General features: G+C 38.9%; 1 protein-coding gene across 2 annotated transcripts in view; it reads left to right on the top strand.

Moving 5' to 3' along the window:
• GABRG3 (gamma-aminobutyric acid type A receptor subunit gamma3) overlaps positions 1-1,069 on the top strand; it is a 319,770-nt gene extending 318,701 nt beyond the window's left edge. For both annotated transcript variants that reach the window (XM_086769013.1, XM_086769008.1), the window contains one exon: positions 791-1,069. In XM_086769013.1, the coding sequence (XP_086625139.1) occupies positions 791-1,069 (279 nt within the window). The remainder of the gene's footprint in view (positions 1-790) is intronic.
• Positions 1,070-24,224: the final 23,155 nt, after the last annotated feature.

Here is a 24,224-nt window from a genome sequence, read left to right as displayed (position 1 = left end):
TTTGTTAGGGTGGTACAGACACGTAACAAAGTTGATGGGACCTTGACATTTGTGAGGATGGAATGGGTGGCTTGATGAGAGAGGAGATTGTTGTGAAAAAAAGCACATTTCATGAAAAGGAAATGGTGTGACAGAAAAGATGACAAAGTGTAAATAAGGAGTACATCGAAGAAGGAGAGGTCTGTAGGCGCAAGTGGCACTGTGAGGATGTATGATATCAAAGTGTCCTATTTCTGATCATGGTTAGTGGGATAAGCACTAAGGGGACATGCCTAGGGATGGCATTTTGAAATCCTGTACTGAAATCATCAGTATCTGTTGCTGACCATATCTGGTTTTTTAAATCATGGTAAAGTTAAAAGGCAGTGAATGCAGCCATACTAAGTGGTGATTGTTCTGTAATTAAATGAGGAGGGGAGACATCTTCCCTACCTTTCAGAATTCATTCTTAAATATATTAGCTTAAAAGTGTTTAAAGCAACTTGCAAATAATATTCTGACAGACAAGTGAATTCCTAAGTGTAAAAACAAGATTACTAAGAAATAAATACTTGAGCTACCCAACTAGTAAATACATGTAGAATTATTTAACTTGCCACTCCACAATCTCTCTTTAGAAATTAATCTGAAAAGGCATCTTTTGCAGGAAAGAATATCCTTAAATCTAGAATTGCTATAGTATCAACCTATTATTCCCAGCTCCTGTGATTTTTTTCCCCATGATTATTAATTGTGACCTGCATCATCCATGCAAGTTTATCAAAATGTTTGTTTCTTTTTCTCTCCTCAGAATTATTCTGTACTTGATATGAGACCACCGACTACAGTCATTGCATTGAACAATGCCATGTATTGGCAAGAATTTGAAGATGCATGCGTCTATGAATGTCTAGATGGGAAAGACTGCCAGAGCTTTTTCTGTTGTTATGAAGAATGTAAATCAGGCTCATGGAGGAGAGGACGGATTCACATAGACATCTTAGAACTGGACTCTTACTCTAGGGTCTTTTTTCCTACATCGTTCCTGCTGTTTAACCTGGTGTACTGGGTTGGATACCTCTACCTTTAAATGTTGCCTGTAGTGGTGAAGACTGCTGTGTTTTCACATTGCAGAGGGATGGTGAAAGTGCAGAAAAAGTGAAGGACGCGGTCAGATTCATCTGAAATTATAAAGGCCACATTAACCTTCACCATCACAGAGCCTGATGAAGAATTTTAATATGTAATTGCCTGAAAAAAGAAAAATATGGAAGAATTATCTCCTTACTGCTGTTCATTTAAAGGATAAGATTCTTACAAAATTCAGCTGAATTTATAGTGTAAGCAATGTTTATGAATAATTATTGTATATTCGAATCTTTACTATTCTCCCTTGGCATAGAAGCTATATACAATTCAGGCAAAAGTTAAATTTTTGTTCTTCATTCCTATACTTTCTTCAAAACGCTGCCATATCCCTGAGGCTCAGAGCAACATACACCAACACTGGCAAATAAGCCAAAGCCGACAAAACTACTCATTTGTATTTAAACTTACCTGAGCTATGTCCCACAGGTTTGGGGAAGTATTTCATCGGTGATCTGCTTGCTATAGAGAAACCACTAAAAGACAATAAGAAATGTCTCTGGTGGGATCAAAACATGGAAGTTACTTTCTGCAAAGGTCTGGGATTCATGGAATTAACCACTTACCTACACATTGGTTTTAACTTAAGGTGAAAAGGCAGAGTTATAAGAAAGCTAGTATTTTGATAAAAATAAAAAACTTGCCTATCTCTGAGGCAGCTGTAGACATAACTTCTACAGTTTTTCAAGCTTTTAACTGTCTTTTTTATCACTGGTTAAAAACAGGATGGTCATTGATTTCTAAAGTACTCTACTTGAAGCAGGACAAGATTCCTGCTTGTTTGTGTCATTGTAGCAGATCATAGTTGATAGGCCATGAGTAAAAATCACTATTTAATAGCACTAGGAATATATGACTTTCTTCAGATTGCAATTTACTGAAAAGTGCTCTCATGTATTCTTATTTTTTATCCTGAACTTATTTTACAAGATTGAAAAATATGTGTGCCAAAGGACATTTTTTTGTTCCTTCCATAAAGTTAAATACTGCAGTCCTTACTCACAGCAGTTGTTCTCTGGGTCTGAGCTGAAGACTGAACACTTTTAACTTGAATAGTGCATTATGGGGACACAATTATCACACTTGGATTAAACATGGAATAGTTGCCACATGTAGAAACAGGTTGTTTTGGTTTTTTTTTTCCTAAACTGTCAACTACTTTTTACCCTAAAAAGCTATTTTATATTTTTAAAGCTTTTGACCATTAAATTCTTAAACTATACATTTTTTCAAAAATCAATTTTACAGTGTTAACTAGATTACATCTTTTACAGACTCTCTCAATAATTGTTATTAAGCAAACAAAACAGAATAAAAACTAAATAGCAATGGCTTTTCACCACCCTTTGGATGACAAATAGTTACAAATTATTAAATTTAGAACATACCTAAAACCAAATTTCTATTTTTTTTTCTCTTCTGGAGGACTGGTTAATTTTTTTTTCTTATCTCAGAAAAATGTGTGTCTCTTCCACACAGTATTTGATAAAAAAATGAATAGTAGATGTGATTGAAGAGCAGTTTCTTTTCTCCTCAGAAGGAAAATCCTGCAAACAAGCTAAAACTAGTGCAATGGTAATTCTAAAGGAACAGAAATGCTGTCATGTTCTTTGAAACATCACTGTCTGTCATTATTGTTTCTCTGTGCTTCCAGTGAGTTTTTAATTGAAAAAAATTACTATAACGAAAGTTAACTGTAGTTATTCAAAATACTTTCTTCTGTTTTTCAGAGGCAAAGATTTGGGTTTAGGTGGGGGAGGAGAATCACTTCTGCAAGGCATGACAAAATTTGAATTAGAAGCACAGAGAAGAAATATTTTGGAGCAGGATCAAAACATTATTTTTATCAAATCTGCCCAATCTGATGTCTTCTAAACCAATTATGACCTTCTAATTTCTAAACACATGTTGAAGTTTTTGCTTAGTAGCCAATTACTCTGTAAAACATATTACTCTGTAAACCTCTGTGTCCTGCACTTGGAAGTATGGCTTTTATTTAAGGATGAGAGTTATATTTTCAGCAGTGTGAAAACATAATTGAATTGAATATCCTGGTCTGTAATTATGAATTAATCTACTCTAACAGCCACCCTCAACCATATTTTGCAAGAATACTAGAAATATTTCAAGCCTAAATAAAAGAATGGAAATAGTTATCCTTTAGGGGTCTGATCCTGCAAACCCTCTGCACAATCAATTGATTTTAGTGTGAGTACTGAGACAGATGAGGCACAAGAAGGTGCCTTCCACCATTAGATCTTGAATAGGTAAAGTGAGGTTTATTGAGCAATTGCATACTTGAGTGAATGTCCCAGAAGTAAGTGTGGAAGTAGATCGTTCCCATTTTAGATCATGAGTATATACTTTTCTTACATTTCTGCTCATGGGTACCCATTCCTGCTAAAAGCACACAATCCCACCAGATTCTTCATTGGAAGACTGGTTCTTCTAAGTCCATTCATCTTGCCTCTGTTTTCTGAGTCCTTTATAAATAGAAGTTGGAAGCATATAATTCCACTTCTTTCCACAGTCATAACCAAGAAAGCATCTACAGCCACAACTGGCTTCTGCTCTTATACTGACAGCAGAGGACATATTCTGTTTTGTAATATATTCTACTCTAGGGTTATGTGCAAAAAAATTGATTTGTATGCAAGGTGAGCGGCCACAGGCTGGCAGGTTTCACAATGCATTCCTCTGCTATTCCTAGTTGCTTGGTTTACTGTCTCTGCTTCACCACTCTGTGGTTTGGCAGCCACTGACAAACTGTGGAGATCAGGGAAGATAAGCTTCTGCAGATAGGCTCTGCATCATTCAAAATGCAATTTTTTCTAGACATCTAGATAATGTGATCTGCATATATTTATGTGCCACATCCTTCTGTAGCAGTAAGAATATCCTTATTAACCTGCAGATATTCTTTTGCAAGTTGAAAAAAATTAACACTTCTAGGCACTGTCCCATGAGAAATGTAAGAACCACCTTTTAGCATTTTAGAACATTTTCTTATCAGATAATTTCATATTCAAGACTTGCATTTATGTAACTGCTTCTTCTGGTTGTTTATTACTTCTTTTTACCCATCCAAGGAAGAGAAGGGAATGGAGGAAGGCAAAAACAATGACTAGTGAAATGAACACATTTGGATATGTATGTAAAATGACAGAACCAAGTATTTTCACATTACCTTCCTTAATTTTTGAAGTTACAGAAAAGATTTAGATAACCATCTTTTCCCAATTGTATATTGGTATATGTACATAACACGAAAAATTCTAAAAATTCGAGTAAGAAGAATCAAAAAAGCCAGAAGTGTCTTCACAGAGAGGGTGATGAGTAGTGAAGCTAAAAGAGGAGGAAGAATTTATTTTTTATTGCTGTGCAGTTCTTATCTGTCCCACTCCTCTTATTCAATTCTTCCCACCAACTACCCACAGCTAATTCCAAATCATCCACCTGGTGGTTTGCACATTCATCAACTAGAACAGCAGTGACACATGAGCCTTTAGCTGATAGGAAATTATATTTCTTGAACTGGAGACATCCTGCTAAATAACTCAGATAGCTATCTCAAACACTTTTGCAGCCCTAATGTGTCTCAGAGTCTAGCACCTCATGTTGCTGCATGAATTTATCACAACTCACCATACTTGGTCATTTCACAAAGTGAAGGATTCTTACCTCCTTTTTACACCAAATTTCAGCATACATCTAGAAAAATTACTCTACCCTGCCCGTGCCAGGTTCGACAGGGCTCTGAGCAACCTGATTTAGTTGGAGATGTCCCTGCTCCTTGCAGGGGGGTTGGACTGGATGACCTTTAAAGGTCCCTTCCAACCATAACCATTCTATGATTCTATGCTCCAAGCAACCAGGTGCAAGGCAGCTCTGGAAATACCATAGTTGCTGTACTGCTGACTTTGTGGGAAGGGACGCTCAGTATTTTAAGACAGATATCATTAGTCTCACAATCTGGAGGGTTGGTGTTACCTTCTAAGCTGTAAAACAAAGTGCCAACTGCAACTTGTAAAGGCTGTCCATAACAGACTGTACTTTTCCCATTAACTGCTCTTTCTGGATTTCCATAAAGCACTAAGAAAAGGCAAGTCATATCCCGTAATGTTAGCTGCCTACACAATTAGATGATTTTTTTCAAGGTATATCCTTCTTCTTGCTTACAGTGAAAACTTTGTGCCTCTTACATTAGTGCCTTTAGCATTTCTTGATATTGAAGGATATACTATTGCTGGCCTGAGAGTTAGAAAGAGGGACAATGACCTTGCTGGAGCTCTTCCTGAGCACCACAGCGCATGATCAATATTCTAGATATCTTCAAACTATACATTGGGCATTTGTCTGAGTTTTCTTTCTTTTTTCAAGCAGTCTGTAGGTTTCTTAATTCCTAAGCAGGAGGAAAACTGCAGCGGGATTTCAACAGTTTAGCAGAATCCTTCCTTCTTCACTCAGCAACTTCATTCCACCAAGAGATGCAGAGCATAAAGTCAAGGCTGATGTTTAACTCATCCAGGTCACTTCCCAGAAGACTGTTTAAAATAGACAGAAAACGAACTATGCATTGTGAATGCATTTCCACAGCTGAAAGGTGAGGTTCTTTCTCCTTTAGAGCTTTTTTTTTTTTCCCCTGAGTTTGTTTTACTACTGGGGAGGTTCTTATTGGACACAATATTGCCCAACATTGGACACTTTTAAGATTGATCTGGACATCTTGCCTAGCCTGTGCTTTTGCCAAGAAAGGTTGGACCAGATGATCCTTAAGCCCTTCCAACCTGGGTTTCTGTGATTCTATGGTTTTAGATCCTCCCTTCCTCCCTTTCTCCTTTCACCTGTACAATTTGCGAGCACAAAATCGGTTCTACTAACACTTACATACTGAAAAAAAGGATAGTGTCATTGCTTTCATACTATATTTATATGCCTACAAGCTTCTTACCATTCACCACATTGTCTTCTTGAAGGGTTCTAGTATACATGTGAAAAATGATAGCCTTCCTTCAAGACTCAGTGGCCTTAATAGTTTTGCCTTTTCCCCTGGGATCCATGGTTTGTCTGGAAAACAAACAAATAGATAGTCTATTTTCTTCACAATTTAGGCCACCAAATATACCAAATAGAAAACTATGTTTTATATCTAAAGTGAAATGATGTTTTAACTGAAAAAAAAAATTGTCTCCACTTGAACTGGATTGCTTTGACCAGTTAAAGAGTAAATTTTTGTACACTATAGCTGTGGTGGATAACTCAGAGATATGCTACCCTGTCTAGGACTAAATCCTGAATTAGAGATAAATATTGTTCTAATAATCCAATTTACCTAGCAGCTATTTCTTTAAATGACTTTTGGTTGTGACTGTCTTTGAATGCTTGGTCAGTGTCCAACGATATTCCTCAAGGGTGATATCCAAGATCTGTGATGATGTATTCCTTTCTACAAAAATTACTTTCTTTCATTTTTTCTCTTTTGTTGTGGGTCCTCAAGCCAGTGTCTCTATGCATCTGGAGTCCTCAAGGGTTTTCCTAGAATACATGTGAAATTAGACAGTAAAATTAATCATGAAGTGCAGTGCCTCAGAGTTAGATACCTGAGAATTCTCTACTTTCTATCAAAACACACATTTTGATTTTCTAATCATCTGCTATTTATGAGTTACAAAGTAAGACAGAAGAAGACATGTGGTTATGTATGTCTGGGTGGAGGCTTTGTCTTCTCAAGGACTGAACCAGGCAAAGCAGGCACTGATACAGTCAGTTATTTGCCAGGTATTCTTTTATGTAGGTAATAAATGACACCAGCCAGTGGAGACACAACAGCCTCTTTGGTGTCATGGAAGAACTCACATAACTCAGCTTTACTTGGAGGGCTAAGCCAGCCTGAAGAGCTTCTTATCCAGGAACCTAGGTGCTCCCTTTAGTGCTCAATAGAGTGCTTAATGCTCTCCTAACGTCTCTTTACGTTCTTGGGAGAGATGAAGCTGTACTGACACAATGCATTATAAAATACAAAGAATGAAATATCCATAGTGAAGCTGGTGACTGCTTGTTATCGCAACTGTGTTACAATTGCAAGTTTTAAAGAGAAGGCCTCTAGGTCTGAGTCAAAAACTTCTTCATAATCAAGATGATTGACCAGAAGATGCATTTAAGTTAAACTATTCTTACCAGCAAACAGGAAGAGCTTAGGATCATGTTCTGGCAGGATTGACTATCCATTGACTGGCTTCAAAGCTTGCAGAGAGCCAATTTTTAACTTAAGTACTTAAAGTGAGATTTGTAAATTATGTACTTAAAGTGAAGCCTAAAACAGGTAAATGGCAACATTTCTAAATTCTAATAGAAAATGGATGAAGACACCAACATTGATGGCATATTTGGGAAAAAAAAAAAACAACCTCCTGATGAATGTGGAGCAGCACATACTACAGAGTCCATTCCATACTTACAGACCACATGGGACTCTTAAAATGTGAGCTGCTGTTGAACTGATGGAAAGCTGGTAAAATAATTGGATCTGACAGTATTACACAGGCAGACCAGGGAAGTGTGTCACTGCCAGACAGAGTGCTCCAAAGGAAGCAAAATTTCAGAATAACCTTCCACAAAACAGTGCTCCTCTGAACAACAGTGGGAAACCTTGTGCAGAGAGATTATAGTATCAGTCCCACATGTTCTCTTTTGTAGTCATTAAGGAGTCCTGTCACTTTATTGTAACCTATGTTCACATACGATACCAACCATCATGGTTGGTAAACCATGGGTCAAAATGTGGCTATCACCAGTAGGAACACTACTGGAGAGAATCTGAGCTCAGCCTGTGGTTACCACAGGCAGTCATCAACCACCTCACATAATCCTGTCTTAAACTCTCAGTATACTGCTCTCAAAACATTTTTTTCCCACCATGACAACATATGGATATTTTTTTTTTAATTTTAAGTGAGTGCAGTTTCAGAAATCACATAAAAACTGCCAACTGTGTGCCAAATTGAACTTTCTTATAGAACACGAATAAAATTTTAGATTTCTAATTATCCTTCCTTCCTAATTTCTTCTTAGGGATGTGTGATTTCTTTGCTAGCAGTGCAGCTTGTGATGTCATAGTGAAATGAAAGTACAATTATGTGCCCAATGTGCCTTGAATAATACAGGTAGCACTAGTACCAGTATGTCATTCTAAGTTAGATAGCCATCCTAGTGATCCCCCAGACTGACCTAATCAGAAAAGTCAAACACCCATGTGCTTCACCTCCTCAAGTTCTCAGACAACGACTTTCCCTTATCAACCACATCCATTCCACTTTACTTTGTGTTAAGGAGTAGGGCTGTGCGTCTAGAATACTATTTATATTCGTATTTTGATCTCAACATTTGTATTTCTGGATACAAATAAATACACATTATCAGAAAATGCAAATATTGTGTGCATATATTGGTGACTGTATTTTCTTATGAAAGTTGAGAGCTTAAAAAACCAGAAGCAGACATCTGAAAATGTGCCTAAGACAAAAGGAGTAGTGTGTTTTCTTTCTGACAGCATGTTCTTGAAAGGAATTTCACAAAAGTTTTTAAAAATATTTTCAATAGGCAGCATGAGTAACCAGTAAACTAAAAGATTTGAAACTGAGGTTTATCCATGGGGCTAACACAAAGTGGGAAGAATATCCTTAAAAATTCAAAGAGAAATCCAGAAATAATTTGTGTCTTTACCACAAACTGCTTGAACATAAAGACTTCATAATTTTAAAATCGCAATCAAATTTGGTTTCAAAACTCTACTAATCCAAATTTTTCAGTAAACTAAAAGCTAGTTCCTTGGGTCTGCTTACACAGTGAAATTTACTGGTAAAATTACACTCTTAATTTTTACAAGTATGATTTCTTTGGCAGCCACTTACATTAAGAAAGAGTTTCCTCTTGGCTTATCCTCTTTGAATGCAATTTAATTCCCATCTCTATACATTCATGACCACAGAATTGCCAGTCTTGACCCACTCCGACTGTGAAACCTCTACTTCTTTTCAGGATTCCAGTCCATAGGAACACTGGAGCTGACAGCTGGGCCACAGATAATGCAGAAACTTCCACGTTTCTCAGATTCCACAGATTTCCCTATCTAAGCTTTTTATTTATACTATCTGTATGTTCCTACTACTAAGGTGGTTTTTTTTTAAAAAAATGTTTTATTTCACGAAAAGCAATTACAGCTAATTATTCCATAGTATTTCATTAAACTTTCACTAATAAATCTCTTTTCCCTTCAGGAACTCCACTGTTTTCCCTTATTAGTTTGACATGCGACTCATGTTTTATCCTTATTTGTGTTTTGATACAACTAGTTACTAGTACTGACCTGTATACTCAAAAATAAACATAGATTCTGAACTTCATTTCCCCTACCAGCAGCTGACACTTGTTATACCAGTGTTTGACATGCAGTAACCAAGTAGATGTGGTTATGTCCCACTCCTCAGAATAACAGGTAAGCATTAATCGTTGCTATGACTGTTTGCCTTCTACACATTAGTCCTTAACATGTACTATTTTCACAGTGCGAACACAATGCCAACTCTTCTCCCTTGCAGAGCTTAACCTGGAACCACCAATATTCTCGCAACCATTCAGGGAGACTGAATGTGAGTTGAGCACATCAGCTCTACCAGAGATTTAAGGTGCTTATCCTGCCCAATTCGTAAGCCTCTGATACATCTTCCAATTTAATAATATTTCCTGCCCAGTAGGCTTGAGTGTGAATAAAGTATGATGATGAATCATGCCAATAAGTTCTGCCTTTTTATGTTACTCTCTGTCTCACCATCGCAAATCTAGTTAAGAACTGAATTACTGCTGGGCAGTTTCAGTTAAAGTAAACTCAGCCTCTGAAATGGAAAGTGAACAAAGCTGAACCTCAGGGAGCTATCCAGAAAGTACAGAATAAACAGAATAGATGTCTTCCTACTGTTTGATATTAAAAGACCACTGTCAGTTAATAGCCATAGTAAAAAAAAAAAACCCACATTGGGTTGGTTTAGAAATGGAGGGCATCTGCATTAACAGTGCAAAATAATAGATGTATGCTAAATGTAACATTAGAAATTTCTTCCAGTGAGGTTTTTTATTTATTAATTTGCATTTCTGCTTATTTTTGCTATCACTTACTGTATGTTCCTCCAGAATGCCACAGAACTGGCCCTAAAAGAAATAATTTTCCATGTAAGTAAAATCTGGGCCTATCGGACTTTCATTAGTCCATCCTCTAGTTTTGTTCAACCAATGTGCATCATAGACACATGTTTTTACATTCTATGGATCATAGTAGAACTGGAAAAGTGGACTTTGCTAAGGTGAAGCTAAGTTTTCTGGGGTCTTGTAGTTGTCAGACAGGAGCCAAAAGTCCACCAGACCACAAAAATAAGACAAATCAAGAAGAAAGAAAACTTTCACTTTTCCTAGGTGAGTCCTTGCTATCCTGTGTGTTTTTTCACCTCTAACATCCATTTTTTTCCCCTCCATAACTAAACAGCACTGCTTGAGTCAGATCATGCATGGCCTTGCTGCTAGGTGTCCTCACAGCAGTGAAAGCACTGCAGCCTGTGCCAGCTCAGCTACCACAGTCCTGCACGCATGATGACCAGGAGGGAAAACAGCATTGAGTCCTATAGAGCTTAGTGTGATGATCACCTGAAATGCATTAAGGAGCAGTCCCTAAGACACGCAGGAGTGGAGGCTGTGACAGTTCATCCATCAGGCATCCTCAGTGAAGCAACCATTAACATATTAATGAAAGATTACATCTTATTAGAAAATATTAGATTTGAATACATCTAACTGTTGGACAGGGCACCATGGAACCCAACAGAAACTGAACTGGCAAAGTTCATACTCAGCCAAAACTTTATCTCTCCCAAACCCTGAAACATTATTTTTCCAATAATTTTGACTATGAAATAATGTTGTTTTAAAGATACTCGTGATTTCTACCAGAAAAACTTGGCAAATGTCAGGTCAAATACTTTGACCAACATTTTTTGATAGAACTCTCCTCTCAAAACAATCACAACTATAGAAGTTACATGCAAAATTAATTTCAACTCCCCTACTTTCTAGTGTCCATGCTAAAGGAAATGGAAATGAAAGATGTAATGCTTCTTAATTGATTACACAGAGGATCTAACTCAGAATCCCCCAAAGGCTCACAGGATCCATACTACATGTGTGCTGTCATTATTACAAATAGACAATGCAATTGACGACATATCTCTGAATATCTTTCAAATCCAGTGAACTACAAACCATTCAATAGACCACTCCTGGCATTTCAGATGAGGATTAAATAGATAGAAACCTTATGGATTTCAGTAAGAAAAAGTGTGACACTGTACCAGAGCAGAAAAACCCTGTGCATCAATACAGGTTGGTAACCAGCCAGCAGAGCAGCATGAGAAGCAGTGAAGCTTGCCGCAACTGCCAGGCTGAATGTAAGGTAACAACATACTCTCATCACAGCACATCCAATGCTATAATGTGCTATGTTATGGCTGTGTCCCACACATCAAAGGAATTTATTACTGCCTTGTACTCAGCACTAGTAAGGCCACACATGGTATACTGTGCCTGGTTTTGGCTTGTCCTCCCCACCGACAGAGAATCATAGAATAGTTTTGGTTGGAGGGGGATGTTCAGTGGTCAAGGGAAATATTGAGAAACTAGAGGGGACCTGTTAAGCAGCTGCTAAGATGGTCAGAAGCATAGAGCAGATGAATGGTGAGAAGCTGACAGAACTGAGCTCATTTGGACTGATAAAAAGCAAGCTAAGCGATGTTCTAGTTGCAGACTATAACTACTTGAAGGACAGTAACAAAAGCATGGGAGCCAAGCTCTCAATCTCTTCTCAGTACGGCTACAATATAGCAAGGGGCACAGGTTTCACCTTGGAAAGCTTAGGTTGGAGGTGAGAAACAGCTTTTCCACAATGCAGCACTGCAAGGAAGGGGATACCCAGAGCGGCTGTGGGAGCTCCGTCCACAGAGGCTTTCAAGACCTGGCTGGACAGAGTCTGACTTAGTGTCAGTGGTAGTGCCCCTTCAAGCATGAGGTTGAACTACATGACCTCCAAAAAATCCCACATTCTAATCAACATTTCTATGATTCTATAAAAGGAATTTTTTCATCAGTTATCTCTTCTGTAAATGTTCAACTAGATACATAGTGAACAACGACATAACTAAACCCAACATGCAAATTATCTGCCTCGGTTTCCACTATTGTTCATTCTCTGAACAATTTCTCTTCTTATATAGCACATAAGCCATATCAGGAATCACATTATGCTTTCCTAGTGAGACCTCTCAATGCCATCTGGAGAAATGGATTTTTTATGACTATATGAAGTCCCAGTTTGAACATGTCATTTATGTCAATGAATACTTTTAATGTTTATTGCTGCCCCAGTTTTGCCAAATAAAACAAATTTGTTTATTAAGCAATTTCTTAAAATAAGTATCTGATATCATTCCAATCTTATTTTGCCCTTGAAAATTGCTAAATTTTACTATTTACATATTAGACTGCATGAAGGAAAAGCACTGGCTGTTTTTAGTGGGTAACCTATATGCTAATTTCTACTCAAATCCAGGCTGCAATAGGCAAAAATATTAACTCTGAACATTGAAATGTGTGATTGAGTACTAGGCTCACTTTTAGAGAGGATCTACAGCGTGGTTCAACTGTGTCTGTTAATGTAGGAAGATATTTCAATGGATGAAAAAAACCAAGCAAACAAACAAACAACAAACAAATCCCTCTAACACATTATTAGTGACATTTCTGGTCCTTATTTTAATGTAGTGTGTACTAGATCTTCCACACGCACAACTGCAGTCATTTCAGCAGCTGGTGGACAACAGATATATATTTTTAACCCCTTTTTATGTGTGGCATACATAAATAAAATAACCTCTATCTGCTTGTATTTTTCAACCAATGTGCAATGTGCAGTTATATCCAAAAGGGTGAAAAAACAGGTTCTCTACAAGGTTCTTCACGTAAGTTTCCTCCCCTTTGGCCATGTACAATGCCAGAAATTCACAAGTGGAAGACTCTACAGATAGGTGAACACAGCAAACTGTGAGGAAGCTAAAGAGGTTGAGCTAGTGGGCAAATTTCTAGCAAATATCTTTTGCTCAAAGGTTGCTACTGTATCTGTATTATGTGCCTACACTCATTTGTTTAACAGAGGCAGTGAACTCATTAGTTCTGCATGTGTGGAACAAAGCTAGATTGAAAGTGATAATCATATGGGGATCTTTCCAGTAGAGGTATTAATTTCATACAACTATGGAGAAACCTACCAAAACAAACAGTCTCAGCTTTGTGCAAATCAAATCACAGTAGCATCTGCAGTGCACCTGATTCTAGGAAGGCAATGGTTTACACAGGGAAGAGGTATTGGAAATATCAGGGTGGATATTGGTAGTAGGACCATTCAATGTCCTCATCACATGGCACTGAGTCTCAGATGAGGCAGTGAAGGTGGCATCTCCACAAACAAGCTTGTGCAGAATATATCCTAAGGAAAGCTGAATTCAGAGCGTGAGCTCATCTACATTGCATCTATGTAAGCTTCTGAAATGCAGCTCAGAGTCACAGAGTGGATTCCAGCACACAGAAATTTCCATTCCCAGAAATGGAAAAGCCAGGGAGAGCTTAAACTGCAGGCAGTAGGCACTTGGGTGAACTATGAAATGCTGTCAGCCTTTTCACATCAGTATGCAGGACAGGAGAGAGCTGTCTGCAGCTCTGTGTAGGCAACCAGGAGTGAGTTCTCCCACCACCCTAATTACCAGGAGATGGGGAGCAATGCTTCCCAGACAGAAAGGAGGGCCTTTAAGTTTAGAAGCATTAAACATCCAATATATTGATAATCCTGGGAGGTAATCTGCATATTCACAGACTTTGCTCCCTATTCTACAGGCTCACAGGTATCACTACCACTTCAGTCCTCCTCCATCAAAAAATGAAACCCCACAACTCTTTTAATGGTGTTAGAGTAGATCCATGAGAGCAGGAAAAGAAAGGACCCTTCCAAGCAATGTGTTGTGTGAGTTACTTTTACTGAAGATGGCTCTCAGGCAAAAATAAATCCCTATTTTTATATTGCAAGAGTCCAGTCAAATCAAATCTCAATGGAAAAAAAAAAAAACCACCACAACCTAGCAACATACACAAAGCAAAGTTCATTTGACCAAATATAGATATAAATATTGTAGACATTGTCACTGGAGTTAGTAATATAAATTCCCTTTACAGCTGGTGGAGAGGCACAGACACTACTGGAACACAGCTCATCTTAAAGTAGACATCTGAAGTTGGAGTCACATATACCATGATGTAAGAGTTCATTTATTTTTCAGCATCTATAAGAGGAGTCTGAAGGGAGTCTAGCTCAACCATAAACATTTACAGCTATGGAAGATGAATCCCACCCACATCATTTCTTAAACAGTGGAAACAGGGATGCTGCATCAAGGAATGCAGAAAAATAGTAACACAAGAAATATGCGTAAGCAATAGTGCAGTTATGAGAAACAGAGCTGGATGTGGGGATTTCCCGGTTCTTTCTAGGACTAAAGGAAAATAGCAACACAAATATGCCACAGTACCTGCTATATTATATTGGGCACACTGTGCACCTGCAGTATACCAGTTCAGGCTGCTTGTATTAGTACAAGTACAAGGAGCCTTTTTGCTCTGGTAGGATGGAGCTGTGTGTGAGATCACTCAGTTTACCATGTAGGGCGCTCTGGGCTAAAGGATTTGGTCTATTTCTCCAATTATGCTTAAATATTTCTAGATTTCAGCACAACATGCAGCAGTCTCATACCCAAAGTTACCTATATATGCCTGATAAATTTGGTGACCTTCTATGATGGTGTTACAGCATTGGTGGATAAGGGACAATCAACTGACATCATCTACCCGGACTTGTGCAAAGCATTTGATACTGTCCCACATGACATCAATGTCTCTAAAATGGAGAGACATGGAATTGATGGATGGACTACTTGGTGGATAAGGAATTGACTGGATGGCTGCACTCAAAGGGTTGTGGTCAATGGCTCGATGAAGATTGGTGACGAGTGGCATTCCTCAGGGGCTGGTATTGGGACTAGTGCTGTTTAACATCTTTGTCAGTGACATGGACAGCGGGATTGAGTGCATCCTCAGCAAGTCCATTGACGACACCAAGTTGTGTGTTGCAGTCAAGATGCCGGAGGGAAGGGATGCCATCTGGAGGGACCTTGACAGGCTGGAGAGGTGGGCTCGTACGAACTTCATGAAGTTCAACCAGGCCAAGTGCAAGGTCCTGCACATGGGTTGGGGCAATCCCAAGCACAAATACAGGCTGAGTGGAGAATGGATTGAGAGCAGCCCTGAGGAGAAGGACTTGGGTGTGCTAGTGGATGAGAAGCTCAACATGAGACAACAAAGCACACTTGCAGCCCAGAAAGCCAACTGCATCCTGGGCTGCATCAAGAGGAGTGTGAGGGAGGTGATTTTCCCCCTCTTCTCTTGTGAGACCCCATCTGGAGTACTGTGTCCAGCTCTGGAGCCCCCAACACAAGAAGGACATGTACCTGTTGGAGTGACTCCAGAGGAGGGCTACGAAGATGATCAGAGGGCTGAGCACCTCTCCTGCGAGGACAGACTGAGAGAGTTGGGGTTGTTCATCCTGGAGAAGGGAAGGCTCCAGGGAGACCTTACAGCGGCCTTCCAGTACCTCAAGGGGGCCTACAAGAAAGAAAAGGAGAAACTTTTTAGCAGGGTCTGTTGTGATAGAACAAGACGTAATGATTTTAAATATTTTACAATAAGGGTGGTGGAACACTGGAACCGGTTGCCCAGAGAGGTGGTGGATGCTCCATCCCTGGAAACATTCAAGGCCAAGTTAGATAGGGCTCTGAGCAACCTGATCTGTTTGGAGATTTGCCTGCTCCATGCAGGGGGGTTGGACTAGATGACCTTTAAAGATCCCTTCCAACCTAAACTATTCTATGATTCTATATAAAGAAGTATATAGCACGGTGGTCTCGAAATGTCATGATCAATTCTCTGTAACACAGCAACCAAGTGTCCCAACTTACTTTCCAATTAGGTTCTGAATGATCTTAAGCCTTTCTAAAGAGCATGAGGATCAAAAGACAGTAACAAGTAGGAAAACAAGATGATGTGGAACAAAATAATTGTATCCTGAAGAAAATGCACAGCCTAACACTTTTAATGTTACTACTACTGGATTTGCAATGAGCTTTTATATATGAGAAACACTCAAGTAGGGTGAAGTGCTGCATCTTATACAACACATCTAAATATGTATCAGACCTCAGGGAACAACTCCATAGTCTCTGTCATTTTTCTACTGTCATTTTGGAGGTCCACCATCAATTATTTCTTATTATGCTTTACTAAATGCTGTCATAACTGTTTTTCCTTCCATCAAGACTACCCTGAGCCATCCAGTCATACTGAAATGTTCCTGCCAAATAACTGCTTGTGTTAAAATAACTACTGAGAATACAAACACAGTAGGCTACAATGTAGTACTTTAAATATTTCACTAATATTATATTGTTTGCATATCAGAAACACTAGTAGAAACAGGCTGAGAACCTTGTGTGTGTCTATGCAACAGCATCTCTCTGGTCTTTGTTCTTCACTCATGCCATCAAGATCTTGCTTTTTTGAGTACTGTTACTGAACGAAGGGGAAAGACCTTATTGCCAGAACATACTGCCATACTGTCCCTGTGTGTAACTGTCCCTGTGTGGTTAAATTGTGTATATTTCTCAAATCCCTGCATACAGTCTCCCCTCCTACTGAATAACTAGCCATCATACTTTCCAGGAACACATTCTCAATGGATAACAGGGTATGCCTGTGTGTTGTGAATATACTGTCACATATGAAAAACACTTGCCAGGGAAGTATGGAGGCAAAGTGATCAGCATGCACAGCCACAGAGCATACAGATTCTCACATCCATATGGTCTAGCGAAAGGTAAGCTATCCTCTCTTTCTGACTTGCATTTCTTCCTATACTTGGCACAACGTGACGGATAACTTGGAGATGGCAGACCCACATTAATGTGAATCCTAGCTGGAAGGTTTTTTCACACACCATCCAACACTCTTTTGACAGAGATTGGCCTCCATTCACAAATGGGGATGTAGCCATTGTTACTGGCATAACAGGGAGTAGGGCTGCACTTCTTTCTGGCCACAATTGCTACAGAAATTGTATGAGACAGACAATGGCCGTTGCTGTTTAAATGCTGGTTCAGTGTGACTCACCAGAGGCAACCGGCTGCTTTAGTTTATCCCAGTAAATGTCATCTGCCAAACGGGTGGCCCTGCCATGCCTGTGCTCCAGCTCCAGTGTAACTGGTTAGAGCCATATGGAGCATTTTCATTGTTGTTCTTCAACTCATACCCTGCTAATGGTTAAGTAAATACAAATCCAACACTTCTAGCAATAGCAAAATTCATTTGAAAAGAATATACTCAAAGACACAGTGGGTACTTTCCACAGAAACCCTACCGGAATTGTAAGTGCTTCAGCACTTAGGAACACTTTTCAAAACAACACATATGCATTTCAGTGAAAATGTTCCTGGAAGTCAAGTGTTGTGAGCGTGTTGACAGTGTTTCTGCATTCTCTTTGATAATTTCAGATTTGTCTGTCAATACTGTAATTTCATTATTCTGCACAGTATTGGACCAAATTTTTCAGATTAAGTGCTATACTGAAAGGTGTTTTTCCTTCCCATTGTAACATCCTTGTTCCGAGACTATGGGCTTTTTAAATGATGCATTAAGACAAGAAAAAATTATTCTAGCCCTGTCATTAATCCCACAGAACATTCAAATTATTAAAGTATTTTACATAACAATAAGTATTAAAGGGGTTTTTTAATGCTACATACATTATTAAAGATTTAGTCATATACTGTATAATCATGTTGCTTGAACACATAAACAGAGAAAGAACAATATATGTAGCAAAGATTAATATTACATCTAATAGCACATCACAGCTAATGATATATCAATATTGCATATATTCCTTATTGATAAGCCTCAATAGGTTTTTGTTCATTTTAAACATTTGGCTTTTTCATAGCACTAAATACTGAGTTTGACTTATAGAATGTGCTTCAGTATTCCCAGAATAGGAAGCATTTACAGAAGGAGTTATCTGATTTTTTTTTAATTGTTACTGTTAACCTACCTCTACAATAAAAACTTTCATAACCAGGGTGAAACTAATGTCAGTTTCAGGTGGCTGTATCTAATCTAGACATCTAACTCACTTTGTAATTAGTGAAAATAAGTAAGAATAACCTCTTCTAGAAGTTTTACTCTTTTGCTCAGGCACAGCATACGAATCCTTTGCTCATATCTAAGAAACCCTGTGCCAATGTGGGTACAGTGGGATGTCCAACCTTGCATCTAGCTACCTCCAGATGGGCACAGATCTCCAGTAGGACCTGTGTCATATCTGGCAGATGCAGGTAAACGCTAGATAACCCCAGGAGTCTCAAACGACATTAGATATGTACATATGAGCAACTGAATCAAGCTTTAGGCGTTCACCTTGTAATGAGATGCCCTAGAAATACATTCTTCTCTCACTTCATATAAATGGAATCAAGATAACTAGAGCAAGATTCAGTACCTGGAGAACCCATGTCAATGACAGATATGACACGGGACATAAGAGATACCTATGTCCAGTGAAGTGAAAGCTGCGATGAGCCATGTTATTCTGTGGCGTCTCCTGTACCTCAAGAAAGATCTGTTTAGGGCACTTGACTGAGACCAGCAAGAGAAGATAGTGATTTGGGCACAGAAAAGCGTTCCAGTGGCAATGTTCCAATTTCACAGAGTGGCCTTTGTCCTTGAAGAACAGTTAAAGGTACAGACTTTTCTTGAACTTTTCTTGTAGACTAGCCCATGCTGTCATGAAGACCAGCTTAGGTGCAAAAAGCTTCCCTATTTATCATATAAGGACCTTGTCACCCAAGTCATTGTGTGAGTAGTACTTCCATAATCAGGCTTTTAGACTTGTCTGTTATTCGATTATTTGTGAAATTGAGGCCATCAGGTTGCAAATCTGTGTATTTAGCAAACTACTTTAGCCCTTCACACGCAAAATGAAAATAATGCCATTTCCTTAACTCAGAAGCACCGTGAGAAACAGTACAATAAAAAGTGTGAGGAAATACCGTAACAAGACTCTTCTAAGTAGCACAGATGAAACCTGCTTTTGTTCCTTCTGGGTGCTAAAGAAGACGATACCATCACACCACATTTCTTTCATCATGTTAACCACAGACTGAAAAAAAAAAAAAAAAAAAAAGCAGATGAAATGTTAAATAAGAAGGTAAATCTAGCACTGTTTCTTTAGGCCTAAACAATCTGTGAATGTAATAACATTTATTTGCAAAAAAAAAGCCAATTATATGGAGGAATCGGTAGACAACTATTTAGAGGTAGATTAATTTCAGACTGGAGCTGTGTGGGTTTTGCTTTGTCATTCATTTAAATAAAAATGTCCTGTGCTGCATGGTGAGAAAATGAATAAATGCACAGTAAGTATCCTGAGACACACTTCAAACAGTCTCACAGCACATGCACTTCTTCCTCTGAAGTGCTTGGACACCATGGAAATTAATACCAAAGAAACGCCTATAAAAAAAACATCAGTCCTGCTTCTTACATAAGCTGAATTCTGAACCGTTATTATGATGTAAATTTGAGTTACATTGTAAGTAGTTGTTCTAAGAAATGTCAACCTTAGTGTATCAAAACTGTTTAATGAATAGTATTTTATTTATGCATTTCCTCTTTCATACTTCGTCTTTGATTGCCTGTAGTGCTGTTGCAAGGTTTCTAGTTGATGGCTCAGGGATCAAAATTACCTATTTACCTACCAAAATGTGGTCAAAAGGCTTTGGCTGTCTTAGCAGGGGAGCAATGAGTAGAGAAGCTATAGCAGTGTTACGTGTGCCAGAAGATAAGTCTTTGCTGGAGTAAGTCACAGGACACAGGGAGACACCCACCTTCTTGATCATGACCAAATTTATTATAACCAACCATGTTGTACCCATCCACCTCAGAAGCCAGCCATGATCCACCTTAAAATTGGATATTTTCCCCTTTATAGTGTTGGAAGGCGATTCCAGGATATCACTAACCGGGTATTTTCTTCCAGTACCCCCTCTAAATTCACCATTTAATCATTTGATCTGAAAATTCTATATGAAAATCTATTACTCACAATTCAAGACAATGCAATGTTGACATCGGAGAAAAAAAAAGAAAAACAATGAGATTGGCCAAAGATTTAAATATGCCTTAGAGTGTCAAGGTGGGATCGATTGCAAAAAGTACCACATGGCCAGGTCACTTGTAAACAACAATTTTGTAGAGATCTAAGTTTCACTAAATGGAAAACAGAGATGAATGTATTTCACTTACAAATGAGAAGTGAGGAGATGGCTGTGTGGGGAGGGAGGTTGAAATGGGGAGGCTGCGTGTGCTGTTCAGCTTCAGCCCAGCAAGTCAGGGACAGAGTGAGCCCTTGACGGGAGAACACTATCCCAGGCCACAGAGAAGTGCTGGGTAGTTGTGACATTTGCTTTGGCCATGCAGACACAGACCCAGATATTCATGGCTCAAAATGGGAAGGAAATGCTGGATTTTCCCATCTGCTCCAGGCAACAGTCCCACAAGTCTCAGGAACTGCAAAGAGGGTCCAGCATAAGTAGGTACCTCAGGCACTGAGGTAGTAGTGCCCAGATGCCTACCACATTCCTGAAGGCGTGGAGCAGGCTTTGGAGGCCCCGAGCATATCTCTGAAAGGGCAGGCTGCTGTACTCATTCCAGCACTACAATCTTCCTCCTGCCAGCACTGTTCCACTACACAAGGAGCTTGCTTGCTCTGCCCTTCAGTAACCCTTCCAAATACGCTCCCAGAGCCAGGTCCAGGACATGGAGGGCTTATTTATGCCCCTTTTCCCCTACCGTGGGTGCTGGAGAGGAGCCAGAGGCTCTGCCCACAGGAACACCCTGGGAATTCCATGTTCTCAGCCCCCTAACAGCTTCCAGTCTCACTGCTGGAAAAGGCCTGTATTTGACCCACTGCCATTATTCACACATAAGAAATGAATCTCTGTACAATCAATTGAACTGATTGAGTTGGTTGCTGGTCAGGGTTTTCTAGACTTTTTCATTTTTCCTTCGAACTCTGTTGTCCCCCTATGGTCGTTCTGCTTTCTTTGCCCTCTGCAAGCCCAGGCAGGAACAGGAAGAGATCATGGCATGCTTCTGTCTCTTCCCTCCTCAATCAGTCACATGCAGATTTCTGACATATATATAGATTTATTTATATCTGTGATCAATTCCTGTTCCAAAGGAAATGGGCAGCCAATCAGAGGGTGCTCTGAGCTCATGTGAGTATGATGTCCTCCAAAATCAGCACCAAGGCAATTGTAAAGCAGTGTGAAAATAGGTGGGGAATTATATCATTGGAAATGGCAGCCTCTGTGAATGCAGGCAGGCTCTTCCTGTTCCAGGTAAACAGAAAGCGGTGGCTGGTCCCGCCAGCCAGTCACAGTCTGTGAACACGGAGAACATAGCATTAAAAATGGTGGCACCCCACTGTAAAAATGGTGACTGAAACAAAACAGTGGCCCTCAGGTATGCAGTCAGAAAGGCCTTCTCGGTAAACTGGAAGGGGCAGCTGGCAGCCAGTCACAGGGCTGAATGTGAACACGTAGGCTGTGACATGTCACACAGTGGATACCTCACAGGCAAAAAGGGGTGGAGTAAGCAGAGTGTTATTCTTATTGTTGGCTTCTGGACATGTGACTTTAGATCTTTTAGATGTCATACGATCTCTGTCAGACCAGCTGATAAAATGATCTTGTCTTCCAGTCAGGTCCTCTTCAGCTTCAATAATAGCTCTCTAAATTTGTTTTTCATAATTTACTTGTGCCTAGTTCTACCTAGAAGTCAAATATTATTATCTGCAGTTTGTTTTTCATAATTTACTTGCACCTAGTTCTGCCTAGAGGTTAAATATTATTATCTGCAGCAGAGACAATTTCAAGTCTGATCCTTAAGGAATACTTTCTTTTATGGTCTTCTTTTTTTATCCTGATAATTCTGCTTTAGTCAACTCTGTAAACCTTAGATTCTCTTTTATTGCCACCAACGATTTCCTATGAGCATTGGATAAAGTACTTTATTTAAGTATAAATGGATTAACCCACTGCATTACCTGTCTCTGAAAAATCTGTTATCAATAAAAAGGTATTTGAACAGATTAATGGCTCTACCTTTGGTATTCAGCTTCTCATTAGACTCCATATCTGTATCTGTGTTGCTTTTCTTTGAAATCTGTTCCAAGATTTTGTAAAATACTGATGTCAAAGTAAGACATCTCTGCCTCCTTGAATCACTTACTTCACTCCCACACTTTTGCTTCTGCTTGCTACTGCTTTCTGGGTATCGAGACAGTTCAGAAATAAAAGATTCAGAAAAAAAAACGAACAACCTCAAACATTCATTTTGCTGGCTTTGCAATTTCTTGTACCAACCCTCTTCATAGTCTAGGACAGAGGATAGCAAAACTATCTGCTATTATATGCAAGGCCAGGCTGGATGAGGCTCTGAGCAACCTGATCTAGTCGGGGATGTCCCTGCTCCTTGCAGGGGGGTTGGACTAGATGACCTTTGAAGGTCCCTTCCAACCCTAACCATTCTATGATTCTATGATTCTATGATTCTATGCTTTGTAACGCTAACTGAAGTAAGCTTTTCTATTAACCTCAAACATGGTCATCTGAACTTTCATTCTCTCCTAATTTTTTTCCACAATTTGGAAGTAATTCAAAAGAGAGCACTCTATTTTTTCTTTCTAAGAAGATTTCATAAGGATTATTCTTTTGAAGCTTGGAAAATGAAATTCTATAATTATATTTGTCCTCTTTTCATACATGTATCTTCTGCATCTGTGTCTTTAATTATCTGGCTCAGTCTTTCCTTTTTTTTGCCTCCCTTGCAGACTCAGTCTATTTTCTCTCCAAACTTCTGGCATATGTTGACAATACTTTTTAAATGGTCACAATCTGAGAGGAACTATTCTGAAATGCAATTCAGTTGATTGTTAATAGTAGTCATCAGAATACTTTGTAATTATTCCTGTGAGAATACTTGTATAGATTACATGAAAGGATGATTGCAGAGGAAAATAATGGCTGTCTTGAGTGCCTGTTATTTATCTGGAAAGCATTTTTTAATAAAGGAAAAGTTTCTGGCATACATTACGTAAATGTTGCATTGTTTCAAGTCCATGTTCTTAGCTTCTCTCCTATCCAATTTTCTGAAATACTTGCCTTTGTTTTTGAGTGCCACTACATCTAGAGATGGAGAGCTCTAGCAATTGGTGACAACTAGTCCTACTGGAAAAAGCATAACCATGTGATCTGGGAATTTGTCATGTGTATACTATTTGGCTTGTCTCCTACCATAAATGAATAAAAAATTAATTTCTTTTATGTTTCATACATACATATTACCACATGTTTCCACACAATTCCCCAGCATATATATGAGCATTGGATGGCAAAATTAGTTAACGAGCTAATATAGAATTTTTTCAACATATTTAATTTTAGTCAACCCAAGGCTAGAGAATAAAAATAAGTATTGCCTATTTTGTTCCTTTTGCAACATGAGCTAACAATACCTTCTTTTTCAGAGAAGTTCTAGAGCAATGACGTGATCCTAATGCAACTCGTGTAGTTCTTCATCTCTTATTATCCGACTAAGGGGTAAGGTTTTTAAAGATATGCCATGGAGAAAACATCACATTTGCAGTGCAGACTGGGAAAATGGATGGTCTAGGATAGATCCAGAAATGAGTGATAACGATGCCTCCAGGACAAGAAAGAGTAGCCTGGAAAGGAAGGTTCTCATCTGCTCTTCCACTGGGTTAAATGATCTAGGCTTCTGGGGGCTGC

Source organism: Chlamydotis macqueenii, chromosome 1 (assembly GCF_036417535.1).
Source record: "Chlamydotis macqueenii isolate bChlMac1 chromosome 1, bChlMac1.mat, whole genome shotgun sequence".
In the NCBI taxonomy this organism is placed as follows: domain Eukaryota; kingdom Metazoa; phylum Chordata; class Aves; order Otidiformes; family Otididae; genus Chlamydotis; species Chlamydotis macqueenii.
This window is presented reverse-complemented; position numbering and strand designations above follow the sequence as displayed.